This window comes from Setaria viridis, chromosome 2 (assembly GCF_005286985.2).
Source record: "Setaria viridis chromosome 2, Setaria_viridis_v4.0, whole genome shotgun sequence".
Lineage (NCBI taxonomy): Eukaryota > Viridiplantae > Streptophyta > Magnoliopsida > Poales > Poaceae > Setaria > Setaria viridis.
In genome coordinates this window covers 28942632-28965081 of record NC_048264.2, presented here as the reverse complement: position 1 = coordinate 28965081, position 22450 = coordinate 28942632, and the positions used below count along the sequence as shown (strand labels likewise).

General features: G+C 44.6%; 1 protein-coding gene across 1 annotated transcript; it reads left to right on the top strand.

The window, feature by feature from the left end:
- The first annotated feature begins 8642 nt into the window (after positions 1-8642).
- LOC117846092 (uncharacterized) lies at positions 8643-9306 on the top strand. Its single transcript, XM_034727194.2, has one exon. The coding sequence runs from the start codon at positions 8665-8667 to the stop codon at positions 9184-9186; it is 522 nt and encodes a 173-aa protein (XP_034583085.1). The 5' UTR covers positions 8643-8664; the 3' UTR covers positions 9187-9306.
- Positions 9307-22450: the final 13144 nt, after the last annotated feature.

Below are 22450 nucleotides of genomic sequence, written 5' to 3'. Positions count from 1 at the left end.
AACAAAAATATTAAATTCTAGGGGCCTCGATCGGCTAAAGTTCCGATCTGTCTTAAAAAGCGTATCGGTGAATCGGCTGATTCATTGTAGAGGTGACCAGCTATAAAACAGTCGATACCGCATAGCGATTATAAAGAAAACTTACTAGAGCAAGCTAAACAACGCTAGAGAAGCAACACTTGGGATAGATCTAATCGGCTATGTGATAACAAAGAATAAAAGTAATAAAAGCCGAGAGTTTGTATCTCAAGCTGGATAACTGGTAATAAAAACTAAAATAACAGGTAAAACCTATGATTCTAGTTGATATCGATAACTGGTGAATAAATCCAAACGAAACAACAGCGATGCACCCGAAGTTAACGCTTAGATATTACTCGATAAAAGGAACTTACAGAATCGGCCGGAGATCGTGTCGATGCAGCCCTGCCAACCCGTACGAACTCGTGAAAGAAAAATTATTTTGGTGAAGTCGCCAATTTGAAAGTAAAGTACGAGGAAAAAGTAGATTTGTTGTATTGATTGATGTGTTGTTGTTCACAAACCTCTAGGGGTGGCTATTTATAGCCTGTTACAACTGATTTCCTAACCAACTAGAATTTATCTCTAATTTTAAACGACAACAAATATTTACAAACTCGACTCGTACTTGAGTTGGTTATTACTTTCCTACGGGCCTATCTCTTTCTTCAGCAAATCTTTTATCTCGGCTCACCTAAGGCCCAAACTGGCAAAGCCACTTTGACTTCCAATCGGCCAGCCTCCTCCTCCGCTAGTCGACCAAAATGTTGTAGCTTCAATTGGCCGATTCCTAAGCTTCTAGCCTGCCGCATCGGCCCCCTTTCTCCTTCTTTGACGTCGATTCAAAACACGTGTCAAAATCCGGCATCAACAAATATATACATTATATGAAAATTACATAGCTCAATGTGGTCTGCAACATTGTATCAATTATTTTGATATCATATGGTTTCAAATGAAACGTTGTGAACTACAAATTTATAGATCTCATCGAGATCTAGGTTTTTCATATAAATGTTTCTCCAATTAAGTTTATATGAAAAAGTTACGATTTTTCTAAGATGCATTGCACAGAAAAGAAACATACTACCAATTCAATTTGCGATATGGTAAATTCTGCTATGGCTATAGCCATTTCGAATGGCTAAATAGGTATTCGGCCGCTTAATCTTTTTTGTTACAATAAAATGAGATTTTTACAATGGTTGTAAGGTACCATAGATAATTACTTATGCGCAACAAAGAGCTCTTCTCGAGGAAAAAAACAAAGGGCATTGCAAGGAAAAATGGGCTAGGTTCAACACGTTAGATAGTTCGTAAAGGATTACCCATAATATAAGAGAGGAATATACAGGTGGAAGAAAAGTTGAGCTTCTTGCCCACCAAAAAGCCCTTTTCGGGCACGTGCATGTATATATCCGCGAATAGGACAACAAATACTAACAAGGAGGTTGGCATTTACCACATTACTCCTTAGGCTTGGACACCACTTACCAAAGTACTTCTTGGGCATAGAATAGTGTCTGGGGTTTCAAGTTGACTAGGCTGGTGGTGGAGGATTGGGATGGTAAAGTGGTGGGATGCCGCCGGTTCATTAGGTGATGTTCGGATGGGTTACCTCGTGCGACTTCCCTGCAAAGCTGGGTAGGCGTGGTAATGGTAGGCAATGGAAGATTCGGTCGTTGGAGATGGGAGGACACGTGTAGAGAGCTAGGGGAAGAATGGCTCTATAGATTGAAAATCATGGTAGATTGTCCGATCTTCATCCAATGGCCTAAAAAATCAAGTGTTGGATGGCTTTAGGAAAATCCAGTGTTCCAGAGCCAGGCCCATACAGACTTAGTGGATTCCAGGAAGTATATAAATGAATTGTCTACATCTCCCCATCAGTATCAGTATAAGCTTTTAGGTTGAACTAGTATTTGGTGCATATAATTCTATGGTATCAGCTTTATAGGCGTTGAGTTCAAATCCTCGTAGCAAGATTAGATAAAAAAATTATATTCAGCTCCTAGTTTTACGATTTAAGGCTTAATAGAGCCTGCATGTGGGGAGATATTAAAGTATAATTGAATTGCTCATATTTTCTTGTTATCTTAAGCTTTTAAGTTGAACTCCTAGACATGCAACTAAATATAGATTACATGGACACCCAATATACTAAGATGCTGCCTACTCTCATGTGGTACTTGCAATAAGATGAGGCGATGTCACTGCTTAGATCCGCAACCTAACGAGGGGTATCCTGAAGTAGTGGATTTGTTGGAGGGGTTTCATCGAGATGAGGAACTCGGAGGTGAACGCAGAGACAAATTAGACACATTCGGGATGCTGAATAACGTAATACTAATACCCTACATCTTGTATAGGGATTATATTACGTTGAGCGTATGAGATATTATGGAGGGTCCCTGCCTCACCTTATATATCTGGGGGCAAGGTTACAGCTTGTTGACGGCTGTTAGCATGCCAACTTGTGAACCGCAAGCATACGGATCAATTGTAGCTCTTCCCTCAGAGTATTCCCCAAGGTTTATCAATCTGTGGAACTTATAACACAAGATCTATTTCAACTAGCATTGCTAGTGTTAGCTTGGTGTTTATGAGAGATTCAGATCCAATCTACTAACCATGTACAGACAGATAACAGATAGAGCAAAGGTAACGAATCTAGAGCAATCTAGACTATGTATATGTTGTAGTTCTGAGCATAGATAACAAAGCAACACATATATGATCTTAGTAAAAACATCTTTAAATCTACATCTCTGGTCCGGATCCCGAAACCCCCTATCTTACACAAGAAAGATCCTATCATGATCACATCTATCAGCGCAAGCAGGCTAAGGGCATGATCATAAGAACATGTTATACTCATCGGTAGATCAGGCATGCAAATCTGGTCACCGTGACCACAAGAACACCCTAGGCAATCTATCATCGATTCATAGATTGAAAAGCAAACAAACCCGATAAAGCATAAAACCATCCAAGGAGATACTTAGATCACTATGAATATGAACGCATCTATTACTTCACCATGAATGATTGTACATCACAAGATCACCACTGGGATCCTACCTTGATCTTGATGACTCCTAGCTCCAGAACTCCATTGTGATCTTCCTCGTAGGATGATCACGCTGGTAGAGGTTCGCCTACACTAACCTCCGACAACTGCACGGCCCTCGGCTCTCCGAAGAGATGTCCCTCAAGTTCTTTTGCCTCTCTGCTGCTTCACATCGAGTACGTCGTCTTGGATATGAGGCTCGGTGGATTTTTCGGGACATTTATAGTCTAGAGAGCGTGTGGAAAAAATTGGAAGGCGAGGGGGCGAAGGAAACCCCCTGGCCTATCGGCCTGGGAGGGTCTAGGCCGATCGGTCTAGGCCTTCCTTTTGGCCCCTCGTGTCCTACTTCGTCTCCAAGTCTCCTCTGGTACTTTGAAGTCCTATTTTCACTTGTATGTGGGTCTGACACGTCGATTGCTTTAGGATGAGATTCATCTTCAATGACTTTCCAAATATCCTCTTGATCTTCTTTGATTCCTCTTTGATCCCGAAGTGATCATTGCCATATCCTCACAAACTTAGCCCTTAAGTCATCTTGGAGGATTGTTTGTCAAAGATGGGTGTCGGAAGCCTCCAGAAGACCCTAGGCCGATCAGCCTGAGCTCCTCTTGGCCAATCGGCCTAGGCCCTTCATAGGCCCGTTGGCCTCTGACTTCGTTTGGTTCGATGCTCGTTTAGTGCTTTATCCAAAAATATACTTTTAGGTCTAATTCCCTACAAAAATAAAATATCCTCCAAAATATGTTGCATATGTGAAAATGACTGGTTTATTAGGTGTAATCAATAGTTTAGGTATTAAATTTATATCATTATTGAAGATAAACAAGGGTAAAAGTATGTCAATAGTGAGCGTCAACATAGGTTGGTTGTTAAAAGAATCCTAGTCAACACAGGTCGGTTGTTAAAAGAATCCTAGTCGGTTAAGATAGTGGACATCCTAATTATATTACATTGAGTACCTTCCATCAATCCGAATAGAACTAGTTCTATCTATAGCAAAGTCAACTACATCATTATGCACCGTAATCTTCATGTCAGATGTGCCTGGATGTCCTATCCTAAATCTAAGGCAGTTCGTTGCCCTGCTGGTGGGCCTATAGATGTATATCGGACAAGATAATCGAGTGCAGTAGCCACCGAGTACTTTTTAGGTCCTTACCGAGTAGTTTTGCTTCTCTTCAAGTACTTTCTTCAGTTGAATTTTCAAACTTCCTCAAAGCTGCCATAAGGCTATGATGAGCCCAAGTCCCGATCATATTGATTTTGTAATCTTCATCTTTGAATTTCTTTAAGGATGTGCGATGAAAGCCGCACTCCATATGGAGTAGCCCCTAAGCCTTAGGTTGAATTGAAGAATCAGGCTGAGGGTTAATTTTATAATTTGCTACCTTTCCAAGAAAAATTTAAACATCATGCTGATGGACATGTGTCATATAGCTCCCGAGCCTCAAGCCGACTAGTTTTGTAGGCTTAAGGGTCAAAAAACAGTAAATGTGTCCAACTTGGAGAAAAAAAGTATCATATCACGAAATAATGGTGAACTCGCAATTAAATCCCATATTTTCAGAGAGCCAGAGAAACAGTGAAACACCATCTATAGATAACGGAGAGGAACTATATTTTTCTTTCACACTTCCCATCTGCCCCCTTCACCTTCAGCCATACTGTAGCTCTAGCGCCGCCACCTCCCGATCCACAACCCTCGAGTGGATGTGAGTGAAATCGCTCGTGACAACAAGAATGGGTAGGAAAGCTGCTGGGCAGAAGACGGGGAAGGGGAAGAAGAAGAAGAAGAAGGACTTGGAGTTGCTGCCACCCAAGATGGGGAAGGTAGACACGGATCAGATCCCCAATCAGGTGTGCACTTGCGCAACCTTGAGCATCTAGTGAAGGGCTATTTGCAGAGCAAAGAGCTTATCGAGTGGAGATCCGCTCATGGATAAGCGGTTCCAATGAAGATGGATGCCGATGAGATGGTGATCGTCCCTCATTTTCTTGAGTGCGGCCTGGGAGTCCCGTGCTACGACTTCCTTAGCAGGATATTGCATCATTACAAGTTGGAGTTCGTGCACCTTAATCCCAACGGTATTGTACACACTGCGACCTTCATCCAGTTCTATGAAGCTTTCTTAGGGATCTGACCCCATTTAAGTTTGTTCCACCATTTCTTCCGAGTCAAACCACAGCCCAACTCCAAGTGTCTAGCGGTAGTCGGAGGTGCCAGGATCCAGTTGAGTCAGGGATTTGTAGATCAATATCTTGACTACACCTTGAAGGACTCCAACACAGATTGGAAAGAAAAATGGTGCTATATCGGTAATCATGCACCCAAACTCCCACCAAGGACGACAGGTCAGAGGTCCATATGGAACAATAGATGGCCGGAATCGATCATGATGCTAGATCACTGTTCGGCTAAACGGTCAATAGGCCGTTTAAACAGCATTTAAACGCTAAACGGTGGCAAGCCGTTTTCGTTTAATCAACCGTTTGACCCGTTTAATCAGCCGTTTGGCCCGTTTAATCAGCCGTTTAGACCGAATAATGGCTAAACAGCAGGTAACCGATTGTTTACCATTTTACGTTTAGGATAACACTGTGCCAGATTCGACGGTGCCGGAGTTGGTGAAGAAAATTGCCGAATTGAAGGCGCAAGAGGATCCTTGATGGCCCCATTTAATATAATTGAAGGCGCAAGAGGATCCTTGATGGCCCCATTAAATATAATATCATTCTGAGAAATTTTTAGTTTCTCACTGTGACCAAAAAAAGTGTTAAGAGTCTCAATTCATTTATAGTCATTATGAGTTTGGGACATTGAACTTTGTTTAGATATTTTGTCATTGCAAGAAAAATGATTTTGGCCACGGATTGTTTAGTTGCATTTGTTCTTAGATGATAATTTGGGTGCTAAGTTCTTGTAGTACATATTGATGCATTTATGATGATAAATCACTGGTTATGGAAGCAGATCCTATGCAGTACCTCTCTTTGCAGTTGATGAGTCACTGACGCGTAGGCCCACTGCAAGACAGCAGGAGACGTACTGCATAGAAGTCTCATCGCTTGTTATACCATTAACACACCGTTGTGAGGTGCCTGATTGTGCGAGACTCGATAGTGGTGCATGAACCATTTCACCTGCAAGTCGTTGCAAGGGCTGGTGTAGTAAATTGTTGAAACATGTTTTTTTGTTGCGGGCGGTTTTCTCTCCACGCGCACCTCATCTAGACCTAGCATTTTAGGGCTGGTCCGGCCTGAGCCCACCGTTTTGAACCTGGCCATGAACTCTTGCTGTAGGGCCGGGCTTGGTCAATGAAAAGTAGGCACGAAAAAATTGGGCAAGTCCAAGCCTTATTTCATTTATTTTTAACTAAAAAAAAGAACGCAAAGTCCGAACCAGTCCGTGCCTAGTTTGAAAAATTGGCCCGAAACTCCATGCATGTGAAGGAAGGATCAATAATTAATATCTTCATGCACGGACGATGCAGTGCCACCGGTGCTGATATTCAAGAGAGGAGAGCGACCATATATGCACATTGATTGTATAATAAGCTGAGCTGGCATGCAGTCATCATGCAGAGCTAGGTGAGAATGATGGAGTTGCTGTGTGTGCAAACTACTAGGAGTTCGATCTGGCTGCGATGTAAATTAGCGACATGGTACTGCGTGGCACCGTCTCGTCTTGGGTCCGATCGCGATCCGGTTCATACGCCGGTAACTCCCAGACGACTGTGCACTGTGCTGCGAGCTACAGTATGTCGTCCGATGGAGCAGGAGTGCAGTCTGATGCTGAATTCGCCGGTCCTCATCACATGCATGGCAGCTGCCGCCTCCGGTGCCGATGCGACGTCCGCCACGACCGGTGACCAGCGTGTAACCATGCATGCATGGAGCCCGGCCGAGTTGATCGACCCGCGCGTGTGTCAAAAAGGGAATAAATGAAGGAACTGCGTGCGATCGCGGCAATAATGCCGATCGATCTCGATCGGTGCAGTCAAACGACTCGACTGCTGCAAGAGACGATCGATGGGAAGGCCGCGCCGGGCGGGCCACGCACCTCGCCTGCGCGCGCTTTCGCTTTGGCTAGCTTGGCAACGATGCATGATGCTGTGCAGCCTTCATCATGCATGCGGTGCAGCTACTGTAGCTAGCACTAGCCGGGGAGTGAGCACTAGCTCGCAGCCTACACCTGCCGGGATTATTCACGAGCGAGCTGAGCGCGCATGTCCGGATGCGCCCGAGATCGGCACAGCTTGAGAATATGTGGGCCGGCCCGTGCAGTGGATCACACGTCCGTGTGTCCGCAGCGGGCGGAGGGGGGACGGGGCCTGGCCAGGGGACGCATGCAAGCAGGAATCTTTTTTTACAGGAAATAAAGTAACCGTATGTAACAACGAGCAGTACTGCTTGGTGGTCCCGTTTAAATTCTCGTACTCCATCCATAAATGTTGTAAGCCGTTTTGGCTCTTTTAAGGTTCATGTAGGTTTTGCTATGCATGTAAATATATGCTATGTCTAGGTACATAAGTAAACACTATATATCTAGACACATCTAGAAAAGTCAAAACGACTTATAATTTGGAACGGAAGGAGTAGCTACCTATTATTAAGCCGCTACAAATTAGCTCAAACCCTATTTGTTTGCATACCCCTTGCTAACAAAGTTGTTAATGGTTAGCTCTAAATGATCCAAATGGGGTCTGTATATGGCAAGGGCAATATAATTAATCTTGTAAAACTAAAATGAAATGGAGACAACAAGAATCCTCTCCATTTAACGGACCCCTTCCACTTATATTCCGTGTGGCCCCATCTCATCCCATCTTCTCCCTCCCCTTCCCCTGTCTCATCCCGCGCAAGTGCCCTCGTCTCCCAGTCTTCTACTCCGATCTACCAATGGCCACTTGGCACCAATGTCCCCGCCCTAGCTACCGCCCGCCCACCGGTTGTCTACTTACACAACCCCGATGGGTGGTGCCCCCGCTGCCTTCTCCATCCCACCCGCAACCTGCCTCCACCCTCCACCTTAAGGTTGGCGGAGCGTCACCCATCACTGGAGCACCGCCCAGAATGAGGGGATCTTGCGTTAGGCTTAAAATGAGAGCCCCTTGTTTTATTTTTACCAAACAAAATATAGATCAATAAAACGTTTGAAAAACTAGACACACAAACATATAAGTGCATGCAGCTCAGGCCCTGTTTGTTCCCAGCTAATAAAATAAAATATATATCAAATAAAAAGTCTATATATGTATAACGAGGGCAATCTATGTAAAACTAAAATAAAATATATATCAAATAAAAAATTTGAACAACTAGACATGCAAACATATAGCTGTAGCTATAGATAAAAATATGCCATAAACTTGGTCTGTTCTTTATATATATTGTTGTGGATTTATATACCTCGTACTGTTACTATTTTGCTTTCAGTACTGGCAGATTCTATAGAGGACACTACTATTCGTTAGCCCAACTAGCTGGCTAGCTATATATGGCTCTCTCCCCCAGAGGCTCCCTCCATTGTCCACTCCCCAAGGTAGTTAGACTTAGACCAGCAAGCCGCCTATATGGAGAGAGATGATGGCTACACCAAGCTTCAGCAGCTACCTTGCAGCGACAACTTCAGCTTGGCCGCCTCCTCTTCATGGCCGTCGCCACAGATAAGGTCGTCGTCCTCCGCGACGTCCCACATCTGCGGGTATTGCAAGAGGGAGTTCAGGTCAGCACAAGGGCTGGGAGGTCACATGAACGTCCACAGGTTGGACAGGGCCAGGCTGATCCACCACCAGTGCTCCTCACACCACCATCTAGCTCTTGCTGCTCCCCCTCCAAACCCTAACCCTAGTCGCGCAGTTGTTGAACTCATGAGCTCAGGTTGTCGCGCGCACGGTGCTGCCAGCGATGGAGGCTCGGCTGTGCCGCCAGCGGCAAAGCCGGGCGTCTGCCGTTTCTCCTTGGCATCGTCGTCGTCCGCCTTGACAAAGGACATCGAGGCGATCAAGAACTTGGAGTTGAGGATGGGAGCGTGCAGCCATGGCGACGACGCGGAAGAGCGTCTGGATCTAGAGCTAAGACTTGGCCACTCCTGAGACGACGGACAGGGGGTACGGTGCTGGAAGAGTATCGTTTCGTGATGGCATGACAGCGTGGCTTTGTATGATTATGAGATTCCGATCTTTGTTAGTCTTTTCCTGGTATTGTGTGCCTTCTTCTGCCTTATTTATATTTTGTGCGCAAGTTTGAGTTATATATGTTGATTTGAGAAGGATTAGTCGATCAGAAAAGCGACTCTAACTTCAAACGTTTAGCTAGCTGCTAGTAGTGGTTCATTTGCTTCATGTTGTTTTTATTACATATGGTCTATTTACAAGGTGAATTCCCTCGAGCGTTGCAGCAAGAATTTCATGAATATATAAAGTGGGCTCAATGCAAAAAGGATAAAATACAATAGACTGCGGGTCCTGATGGAGATTTTTTTGCAATAATAAGCAGAACTGATTATACATATATTCTGGTATAGCTACATGGAAATGATCTTTGTATTGAAATGAAGACTGGTAAAGTTAATTAGACTCATATATGACAGCAATTTAATGGAGTAACTTGCAGTTGGACAACAATAAATGAAATGACGTTTCCTAATTTTATAATGTTAGCAGAAAAAAGTAACCAAACAAATCTGAATGGTATATATAAAAATGTATTAGGACACGACAACTTGATCGCAGGTGATTTGATAATCGTGGAACATATAAATAGTGTCATGTATCTAGGGCGCCTGGGCCTGGGACAGCCCAACAGGCCCAACACGCCGACCAAAGGAACGTGCTAGTTAGTGTAGCATGGCTGCCGCCAAAAATCCGTCTAGGTTTGGAAAGAGTATAGAAAATAGGTTTGCTTGTTCAAGTCGAGTCAGGTTTGTTTGTAAGTCAAGTCGGCTCCTCCACATAAATATGAGGGGAGATGCAATGGATTCAATCAAGTAGGAAAAAGGGCTTAGTCCCTCTCCTACCTTTTGCTACGGTCTTCAAAAACAGCCTTCCCGCCGTCATTGCGCTAGCGCCGCCGCTGCCATGACACTGCTGCCCACCAGCACACTGATGGCCTCCTCCTCCTCCTAGGTGCGGCTGGCCGTAGGGCAGCTGGATCTCCCTCTGATCCCAATCTCCCTTCTATATAATCTACCATGAACTATAGATGGCCATTCGGGCCACCCAGCCCGACCTAGCACGGGCCCAACAAGGCATGGGCGTGGTTGCACCGTGCTTGGCCCGGCACGATGATGCTACCGTGCCGTGCCGTGCCCGACCACGAGCTAAGCTGGCAGCCCAAGCACAAGCACGGCAGGCTACAGGCCGGCCCGAGGCACGGTGGGCCTGCACAGCCAGCTGCCCCTTGTGCGCCACCGCCGCCTCTAGGCTCCAAGTTGACGAGCTTCCTCGTGCGCATCTCCACCTGTCAGGTACCTACCACCCCAACCGCTAGGATCTGCGCGGAGCGATTGAGCGGGAGGCTGGGGTTGCGCTGGCAGGATCAGTGCGGCTCGAAGAGGGGCGGCGCTAGAGCAGCTCCCGAGCTGCACAACCCATGGTCGTGCCTAGAGCTAAGAGGGGAGGAGGGGAGCGCCATCCGCCAGGTGCGGTGTGGCTTCAACAAGGAGGCCAAGAGGGTGGCCACCTAAGGGTAGAAGCTACGGGAGGCTAGACACCGGAGTTGAAGCACCTGGCAAGTGGCGAGCATAACGAGGGAGGGAGGCGGGCGGGCGGGCGGCAGCTCGATGACAAACGTGGCAAGCGTAGGGTGGTGGTGGGGTGGAGGTGAAATGATCTAGGGTTGGCCAGCTAGAGTTTTCTGGTATTTGTATTTATACAGGGCCGCTAAGGGCCTGCTCCTTTAGATCGTGCTGGGCTGGGCCGCCCGTCGTGCCGGGGTGGCAGCCCATGCCCGGCACGAGCTACTAGGTCGGGCTAGCACGGGCATGAAGCCCTCCATGCTAGGCCGGGCTAGGGCCGAGGCAAAAAATGGAGCTTCGTGCCGGACAGGCGAGCCACAGGCTGCATGGACATCTATACCATGAACCGAGTCCGGTGATCTACAAACTTGACATATTGAAATATAAAGTTACAATATGAAATAGACATTGTATTTATTTTCCATCTCTTATTAGTACTAGTTATAAAACCCATCAACCTCGATTTTGGAATATGTACTAGGTATACTAAAAGGAACTTTTACCACAGGTTGGTAGGGTGGTGCGTCCAAAAGAATAATTTAAACAGGGGAGGGGAGGGGCGCTACACAAGTCACGCGATTTCGCATCACACATATCTTTACCATCTCACCTACATAGCAAATCTAATTTAGGTAAGAAATGCTTTCCTTTTGAGTTCACCTTTGGAGATCTAAGCCTAGAAAAGCATTAGTACCAGTTGGGCATTAGCACCAGATGGTAACACCAGCCGATACTAACACTAGTAGAGAATTGGCTTTCGATGCACCCCATTTTATCCCGGTTTAAAGTTAGCCCGGGACAAAAGGTTCACCAACCGGGACTAAAGCTCGGTCACTGGTGGGGGGCTCACCAACCGGGACCTTTTATCCCGGTTGCAAAGGCTAGTGTGAAAAAAAGATCCTGAGAGGCATTATATCCCGGTTTGAAACACCAACCGGGATAAAAGACCCCCCCTTTTATCCCGGTTGATAAAAGGGGGTCATTTATCCCGGTTGGTGTTTCAAACCGGGATAAAAGGGTCCCCAACAAGGTCACTAGAACAGGACTAAATCCCTCTAACCCTTTTATCCCGGTTTGTAATACCAACCGGGATAAAAGGGGGTCTTTTATCTCGGTTGGTGTTTTCAACCGGGATAATAGGGTCCCCCACGAGTTAATACAAAAGGATAGCATCCCCTCCATAGTCAGATGTTGTGTGTAGGTGGGATGGCAAGGAAGCTACACGTGAGGTTGGAGGTTGTGGGTTCGAATCCCACGCAGTGCGCATGCGCATATTTCGCGTGAAAAATTGCGTGACTTGTGACTTGGGAGCTCGGGATTTTTTTTTTGCAGCACCGACCGTGGTGACCCATTTTATCCCGGTTGGTATTACCAATCGGGATAAAAGGGGGGGTCTTTTGTCCCGGTTGAGTGACTCGGGATAAAAGACCCCCCTTTTATCCCGGTTGGTTTATCCCAGATGGATTTTCGGGAGATTTGCACCCTACCAATCGGGACTAAAGGCTAATTCTCTACTAGCGTAATGCATATATAGGAACTTCGAGACCTTCTATCCACAACAAATATACATGTAGGAATTAGATCCGGTACTAATACATTATTACCGGTTCTAATCCCATAGGTACGTTCGTGGCGGATGGAAGGTGTTTTCCCCGGTAGTGTGGCGGATGGAAGGTGTTTTCCCCGGTAGTGATGGTGAACAAAAAAGTTATAACTCGGATAAATTGTAAGTTAACTACAAATGCAAGAAATGGCAGAGAAAACATTATACATTGTTATCGATTCTTCCATTACGTCAATAGGTTAATAGCTCCCTGATTTCCAAAGCATCCATGCGTCTCTGTTTCTTTCTTGAAATCATAACAAAAGCTGTGAGAAATCATCTGAATAATTCTGCGAAGAACAAAGAACTGTGACTGCTACCCGTGCGCGACTTGTTAAACTTGCAGCAAGTTTCTATTCTTAATATTGATTCAAATAATATTTACCGACCTGTACAATTAAGTCAATGTTTTAGATGCTCAGTATTAAGGATACATTGATACATTTTACAAGGGTGGTTGCAGGCATTCTAGTTCCTTTTTACGTGTTTTTACCGTATGGATGAAATTCCTTCCAATCCTGAATTCCTACTCCCTCCGTTCCAAATTGTTGGTCGTTTTGCCTTTTCTACTTTTTTCTTCTATGCACATAGACATGCACTATGTCTAGATGCATACAAATATCTATAAACCTAGAAAAATCAAAACGACCTACAATTTGAAACGGAGTAATAAGATTTCGAGGATGAGAAGCTCACAAATTCCATCTTGCTTGCCTAGTCAATCCAAGCAACCTGCACTGAGATCGATTCTCTAACATACAAGAGTTATATGGTTTCCATCACACCGCACGCAATGTTTAGTTGTAGACATTTAATCTTCCTAAAGTTAATAAAAACAGATTTCATAACAAAAAAAAATACAAGTCAGGTCTGGGGAAGACCTAAATTCAAGAATTCCTGATGGGATTTCACCGAAAACTTGAACCCTAAGTTGTTGAAGCACAAACTAAAAAATATGATGGAACATGCCAGCTGGTGGGTGGCCGTCAAAACTCCCAACTGATGCTAGCTGCACAAATATTGGTTTGCGTGGCCAACTGGATGCGATCTTCACATCTCTTTATTTATGCCCTGAACATTTAATCACTGATCATGACGGTCTCATGGCTTCCTTTAATTTACTAAGCAGCAATATGTATAACCATGATGCTCTCTCTCTAATTATATTTGGAGCTATATGTTTTGCTAGTACGATTTTTTTAAGTAGCATGTTACATCACCGTTATTTTAAATAGATATCAAATTCTTTGCGTACTACGGGCCACTCCTAATGATAGGAAAGAGGCAAATCAAAATATGATGTGCTCGTTATGCATCCCAAAGTTGGCTTAAAGATCTACCCCTTTGTAGTTTATTACTCCATCCTCAAATTGAAGGTCCTTTAACGACCCTTCTAAACTTCAACCAAGGAGGGGTGCTTTTAACTGGATCTTATTAGCTGGCCTCATATATACTATCACCCATGTGGAAATGCAGTAAACATATAATACTGCATGTAAGTCAACTATCACACCCATGTGATGATCCATCGATATGATGTTGTGAAGTTAGTGATACTCATCGTATGTCTCTCCATCTATCAGATCCCCACGTCATCCTTTAGCAAAAATTGACAGCAATGGTAAAGCAATTGTCATCCTTTGTAAGAAGGGTCTCTGTGGAGTTTGTTGTGAAGGCATTGGACGCGATATCATGGCTCAACGGGACTATGCGAGCACTCCCTACAGCCGCAACAATCACCGGGGAAAGGGTTTCTACATGTGTCTGCGCCTTATGCCAACATAAGCCATACAGATCTGAAGTGAAATTCAGATTTGAAACTTTTAGTTGAAAGTTACTGGATTCAAATCAAAATATTTCTTCTTAATTAGGTTGAGAGTACATAACTAAACTAACCTTTATTGGAGCGACGAGGCTAAACATTCTATAATGAACTGACTTAGCTTAGAAATTGCTTTATTTCAAGTATCATGTGGTCAGCATAAATATGCGTGCATTTGAAAAGGCACTTTTCCAAGCTAGATAGGTGCTTGATTTAGATGATTCTACTATTGACTAAGCGCTCCTTTTGAGCTGATGCGATTTACAGCCATATAATCTATGGACATGAGGCTCGGTCATGCATGTTTTGTGAGGAAATTTACATAATTTTTGTTTTGAAACACGTGCAATTTGATTTTTTTTTTGCAGAAAGCAGTGTATCGTTTTAGAATACCAATGAAAATTGTATTTCTTTTGAGCCACAATATCAATTTAGTGAAACTTTTAAGGGTTTGTACCAAGGATACATTTACATATAAATTAAAAAGAAGCATGTAGAACAATTATGATGAAATATGCCAGCCCGAGACGATCGAAAAACAACAGTGTGACGCACCTGAACGAGCGATGATGGGATAATTCCAACTGCATGCTACGACAAACGAGATTATATTCTATTCTCCTCTTTTTTCAAACACTTACCCTCACAAACACCATTTTCGACAGGATTGTTTTTTTAGAAAATATAAAAGTATAGGTGTAGATACAGATGTTGAAAATTAATCTAAAAATTTCATGATTTTATTAAATTAATTCAATATATATTCCTGTACGCATGCATATTATTCTAATGAAAACAGTTGTCGAAATTATGTTTCAGAAACCATAATGTTGCCCAAACTCTCGACTATATGGCACTAGCAGAGGGAATAATGTCCTCATTGCTTCCTACACAATGCTATCATGGCTTCCTACTCTTAACCATGTCGCTGGTGACAGCATAATTGTATACATAACGCTACATTTTAAACTCAACGAATGATATGTGTCATTAGGATTTTTAATAGATTCTTTGTCCAAACAATGAGAAGTACCCTATCTCTATCTTTAATAAGTGATCATGATGACCTCGCGGCCTTTTAATAACTACATAACCGTTGACTGCACAATATGTTTCTATATGTTGCTGCATTTTAAACTGGGCGCATGATATCGCAGCAGGATTGTTAACAGTTAAATCATTTAGCAGCATCAGTTGTTCAGATCTACCCCAATGCAAGTTAATTACTCCATTATTTGTCTTCAAAATATTTTAAATATATACTGCTGGTAGATCTGTAGTTTGTTCGCTTGATCAACTTTCACTGACTTCAACCATACCAGGCCGTGAAGATAACTATATCCTGAGATTTATCGTAAAAATACTTTAAACTACAATAACTTTGCAAGATCATTCTTTTGTGTTGCCATTAAAATAGGATAAAAATTAAATTGCACCTAAAGAATTCTCTAAATTTAAATCTCGGTACAAATGGATGGAAGAAGTGGTTAGACTAGTTACAAATGCATGATTTCTATTTTTTTTAGAAAAACTATGAGCAACACTACGGGAAACAGAAATATTGCCGAGTGCCAGGGGCACTCGGCGAAGGGCTAAAAACACTCGGTGAACCGTTTGCCGAGTGTAACACTCGGCAAACGGCACACGGCAAATTCTTAGTCGGCAAACACCGATTCGCCGAGTGTTTTGTGTCGCGCACTCGGCAAAGACTTTACCGAGTGGCCACAAAACACTCGGCAACATTTTTTGCGAAAAATTAAAAAAAAAATAACCTCCGGCCAGCCACCACCACCGGCCGGCCGCTACGCACCGCCGCCGCCTCGACCCGCCGCCGCTGCCGCCTCGACCCGCCGCCGCCGCCGCCTCGACCCGGCGCCGCCGCCTCGACCCGGCGCCGCCGCCTCGACCCGCAGCCGCCGCCGCCTCGACCCGCCGCCGCCACCGCCGCCGACCCGCAGCCGGGGAAGAAAGGAGAACGCCAGATCTGCCGCGGCATACCTGGGGGCGTGGAAGAGGCAGGCGTGGATGAGGTGGCCCGTGACGGACGCCGCCGCCGCCGCCGCCCCGCGGCGAGATCCGAAGCCGCTGCCCCGGTCGCCACGACTCGCCGCCGCCGCCGCCCCGGTCGCCACGACCCGCCGCCGCCGCCCCGGATCTGGCCCGTCCGCCGCCCGGATCTGGCCCGTAAGCCGGGGGAGAGGGAGGGGAGGGGGCCGGGGGGGGGGGGGGGGGGCGGCGCGCGTGCGGCGGCGGCGGCGGCGGGCCGGGGGGGAGCGCGTGCGGCGGCGGCGGCGGGCCGGGGGAGGGGTGCGCGTGTGGCGGCGGCGGCGGGCCGGGGGGAGGGGGCGCGTGCGGCGGCGGCGGCGGGCCGAGGGGGGGCGCGTGCGGCGGCGGCGGCTGCAGGAGGCCGGGGTGGGGAAGAGAGGGGGGAAGAGAGGGGGGCGGCCGGTAGATCTGCGCGGGGGGCCGGCCGGGGGGGAGGGGGGGGTGGTATTTTGAGGCGTCGGGGGTGGGGCCCTCTGGTTTGCCGAGTGTCCTAAGTGGACACTCGGTAAACGATTTATTTGCCGAGTGTCCCACTTAGGACACTCGGCAAACTTTTTTTGAAAAAAAATTAAAAAATATCCAACAGTTTTAAAAAAATACCAAATTTTCACACGAACTAATATATATTCTCTATTGATTATAAAAAAAGTTTTGTAGTCAAATCAAACTCGACCGTCACTTCGACTCTAAATCTTATCGAATCCTCTCAAAGTTACTATTCTTCTTCTGAGATACTTCGGTTTGTAATCATCGTACATGATGAAATGTGCAAAACCTTCTCAATTTTTTTCCATAGCCTCCACGTATTATATCATCACATCATGACAAATCTTAAGATTTTCAGACTTTGATTGTTTTTTTACAATTTAAAAATACTACTGCCACACGTTCATGGTCGTGTTTCCTGAACAAGATGTTCGAAATTTCTTTTCATTTCATGGGTCAGGTCTCAAATTGGTCCAAATAACATGAATATCATTTTTCTACTCATTTTATTCCATAATTTGAATCACTTGCAGTTCAAATTTGACTTATACCAAAAATTCCCTTGAAATGCAATTAATTAATTAAATATAGCAAATAAATTCAAAAATATACCAAATTTTAACATGGAGTACCACATGTTGTATGTGGGGAGTAGAAAAAATTTCATGGTGAAAAGAGAAAAAAATTATTTTTTTGCCGAGTGTCAAAAAAAAATACTAGGCAAACCCCCCTCTTTGCCGAGTGTTTTTTTTGACACTCGGCAAACCCCCCTCTTTGCCGAGTGTTTTTTATTTGACACTCGGCAAAGCCCCGATTTGCCGAGTATTTTTTTTTGCCGAGTGTTTTTGGCTTGGCACTCGGCGAAGAGCTTGTTTGCCGAGTGTCCGAAAAAAAACACTCGGCAAAAAGAAAACACTCGGCAAATTTAAGGTTTCCCGTAGTGCAACCAGAGAGCTGCTTGTTCAATGTTCATTGGCTCGTTGATGTAAGAAGTAGAGTACAAACACTGGAAGAGCTAACAAGGGAAAAAGGCTGAGATCCATGTATATCTGAGCATACTGTTGACTACGGCTAAGAATAGACCAGCTCAACCAGTTCCGACTTCCGAGTACTTCTGCACTGCTAATAATAAGATGACTAAAACATTGACCGTGCAAATAGTAACTAGAATGACAGATAGAATTTTATTTATAATCGTAAAAAAAAGCATTTGAACAGAAATATTCCAACAACAACAAACGGGTGATGTTTTGTATATCGACAAGGTCTCTGTGTGTAACCCATAGTAAAAGTATGCTATTATTAAATTACTCTTACAAATCTCATCGTATCATTTAAAAATTTCAAAACTCAAAATACAAAAGGTGATTTGTCATTAAGCTTGAAATTATCGATATTCTGAAAAAGGTCGCTTAGCTATTTGTCATTATGCACGCGAGCGATTAGACTAGTTCCTATAACTCTGGGATCGGAGGTATATAGTACGTACCTTTCTGCTAGCTGGCCTCCGATCCAATGCAAGAGATCACAAATCGAGTTTACATATGCACCAAGTCAACTATCATACATGGGGCCGATCGACAATGATATAAACAAAGTAGTTAGCACGATACGCGTCACATGACATGAGATCGTGAGGAACGAGCTGGCGTACTGACCAATACTAATTATTAACTACCTGATGATGATACCTTAGCTTCTTCGCCTCTGCATGCGCTAGCTTCTGCGTGCTCGGCCGCCTATAAATAGGAGCGATCCCCAGCGGCAGTCTCATCAACCGCAAGCCAGCAGCAGCAAACGCTAGCTTCTACAGCTAGGGTTGATCAATCCATCCCTCGTTCTCTCTAGCTACTAGCCGCCTCCCAGTCCCAGCGCCGCTGCCACTTCAGTTACCAATGGCTTCCAGCGCCGCTCTCAGGACCGCCGCTGTCCTCATGCTCGTCCTGTTTGCCGGGCAGCTGCTGGTGGCGACGCCAGCGGCCGCGGCTGCAAGGCGGAGCCTTCTGCAGGTGCCGGCGGACACTACTGTCTGCGGCATCAACAACAACATATGCGACGTCATATGCTTTAAAGGTTGTATCACCTTCTGCAATGGCAAAATTGCGGATCAGGCTGCATTGTTACTCTGCCGCGAGGATTGCGTTGGCAAATGCGAGATCAAGAGGAACTGAGGCCAGGTGGAGAAGAAGGAAGGAAGAAGCTGAGCCCATTATTGCACTGGTTACATACATGCCTTTCCTTCTTAAATCTTTGTTTCTGAGTTGAAGACTACTGCCTTCATTTTCTTTTTTCACCTATCAAAGTCCGCAAATAAAATCTGCACAATTTCCTTTCCCTTTCAATTACAATTTGTCAGTGTGGTCAATTAATTTTCCTTTCCTCGAGTGTTGTGGTCATGTAACTATGATCAATAATGTAATCAATGGTCAAGAAATATATTTCCCTCCCATTCAATATGACTGTCTCCTGACTCTGGACAAACTATACATTCGCATTTTTTGCTTATGCAAGCACAGGCTTGAGTGCTGCACTCGATCGTATGCATGCGGGGTCGTATGCACATGCGGGATGTCATATCTCTATTTTTAATAAGGGATCACGATGACCTCGCGGCCTTCTAACAACTACTCCGTACGTACATAGTTGTTGACTGTACAGTCTGTTTCTATAGGGGAGGGGGCATACACAGTAACTATACATTGCTTCATTTTAAACTCATCGTATTAAATAAATCCTTTGGTATGGTTGTTCGTGAAGAAGCTAAAAGCATCTGGTGCTCACTGCTCACTGCTCAGTATACATCCCTTGGTTGACTCGGAGAGCTAGCCCAACGCAAGTTATAATTACTCCATTTGTCATCCAAATATTTTTATTATATATTCTCTTTGTTCATTTTATGCTTTTCTAGATCTAAAGATTTTACTATATATCTAAATATAGTCCCTGTTTGGGGAGCTTCTGGTAGCTTTTGCTTCTCCAGGAATTGAAGCTCCAAAAGCTAAAAGCTCCCCCAAACAGGGTTGCTTCTCCCACAATTAATCAAAAAGCTCCAAAAGCTGCATTTACACTAGAAGTAGAGAAGCAGCCCCAGACCAGCTTCCCGAGCTTTTGCGGTTGCCTGCCCTCATCCAGACTCGCCCCTCCCCAAGTCCCGCCTCCATCCCTCCTTCATCCCGTCGTTCCTGGAAAAGACCGGTGATTGTCGCCCCTGGAGAAGACCGGCAGCCGGCCTCTGGATCCATGCCAGCGTTCCTGAACACGAGAACCGCACGCCCTCATCCCCGTCCTTTCACCACAAAGAAGAACAGCGGCGGCAGATAACGTCGCCACCCGGAGAAGACCGCCGGCCGGCCACTGGATCCGTGCCGCTATCCCTGGAGAAGAGCGCCGCCGCCCTCATCCCACACCGTCCCTGGAGAAGACGGGCCACTGCTCTCATCTCAAGCTGCCAGACGGGCCGCGCCGCCGCCCTAAAGTCCCCCGGAGGCCCGGATCCCTGACGATTGCTGCCGCAGCGAGCTTGCCTCCGGTCTCTGAGCTCCCTCTCTCGACGACAGCTCCACAGCAAGCGCTCTACCATGACGGCCGTCTAGAGCTTCCTCAACGACGGTCGACGCCCACAAGCACATTAGATAAGCTCCCCCAAACGGTCATGGTTTGCTTCTCTGAAAAGCAGCTTCATGGGGAAGCAGGTGGAGCTTTTCCAAGTAGAGTTTTTGGAGAAGCTCAAGCTTCCCCAAACAGGACCATAAGCTATGTCTAGATACACAGAAAAAACTATATATCCAGAAATACCAAAATGACCTACAATTTGAAACTGAGAAAGTACTTCTGGTAGATCTGCAGTTTTCTTTTTGCATGATCAACTTTCACTAACTTCAACCACTGAAGTATCAGACAACAACCTAGAGTGTCCATATGAAAGATAACTATATCGGGAGATTTGTGGTGAAAATATTTCGGATGGTTGGACAAATAATACGATTTTTATATCATGATGGTCGGTACAATAGTACGATTTTAGTCGTGCTATCGCAAGAAACATGTAAGACTAGTGAATCACTCCATCTTTGTTTCCTTCTTCATACGATTCATGTACCTTCTGCACCCTATTATCAGTCACAAGGCATTGAACACCAAACATTTTTGGATCGATACAGATCGAACCCTCTCAACATGTGCAAATGGCTTTGTTGCTTTTGATTCACGTGGTTAATCATACTCGGTTTTGGGCTCTTAATCCCTTGATGGTATTTCCTTATGGTCAAAGTGCAAGTTTCATTTTGTTGTAAATAAAAGGTAAAGCTGATTCGTGCGCTTCAAGTTCACATTTGGTGTCCCTAGTTAGATCAACAAACACTTGGCTGCGATCGCAAAGACCCTTTTCTAAAAAAAGCATCAACAAACACTTACCCACACAAACATCGTTTTAGACAAGATTGTTTTTTTTTAAAATATATACAACTTGAGGAAATATAGAAGTATAGGTGTAGATATAGATATATGACTTGATGAATTAAGCAATCCCTGCCAATGCAAGTATCATTTGTTGTTTCATAGGCAGCTATAATATTTAATTCATGCATAATATGGAAGTTTTTTATTGGACATGAGATCGGACGCAATGAAGCCATCCCAATTGGAGGTTTCATTTTTGTGTTTCAAGAATACCACATACGTAACAAAACATTTATTTGATAAATGAAATAGCACATACAATGCATTGTTTAATCTATTATCTTAATATAATAGTGTTAAAAGTTGCCACCACGTTCGCCGAGAGGGTCAAGAAATTCCCACGTTAATCAGAAAAAAGAGAAGAATTTACACCGTTAGATTTTATGAAGATCTAATGGACGTACACCCAAGTGGAAGAAAAAATCTATATTTTGGGAGCTACCTTATTGGAAAATCATAGAGGTCCGCAACGCAATAGACGTGATGCACCTAATGAAGAATCTTTGCGTGAACGTGCTAGGCTTCCTGAGTTGTTATGGGAACTCAAAAGATACATTGGAAGCACGACATGACCTAAAATGTATGAAGCAACGAGATGACCCTACATCCGGAAAAAAGAGATAAATGACAGCACTACTTACGTCCTGCCAGCATGTTTGACTGCATGAATAGTATCAAGGTTCCGTCTGGATACTCCTCAAATATAAAGGGAATAATAAATATGAAAGAAAAGAAGTTCACAAATCTAAAGACCCATGAGTGCCACATGTTGATGACCCAGTTGCTTCCGGTTGCACTAAGGGGTATTCTACCAGAGAATGTACGACTGACACTTGTTAAGCTATGCGCGTTTCTCAATGTGATTTCGCAGAAGGCAATCGATCCAACCAAGCTACTAAAGCTATAGAATGATGTGGTACAATGTCTTGTCAGCTTTGAGTTGGGATTTCCACTATCCTTCTTCAATATTATGACGTACCTCCTGGTTCACCTAGTTAAAGAGATTACTATTCTCGATCTAGTATTCCTGCACAATATGTGGCCTTTCGAGAGGTTCATGTCAGTCTAAAAAGCTATGTTCTTAATCGTGCCCGTCCAAAAGGAAGCATCGCCAAGGGATATGGAACAAAGGAGGTCATTGATTTTTGTGTTAATTCTATTGACTCAATTAATTCGATTGGGTTTCCAACATCACGCCACGAGGGG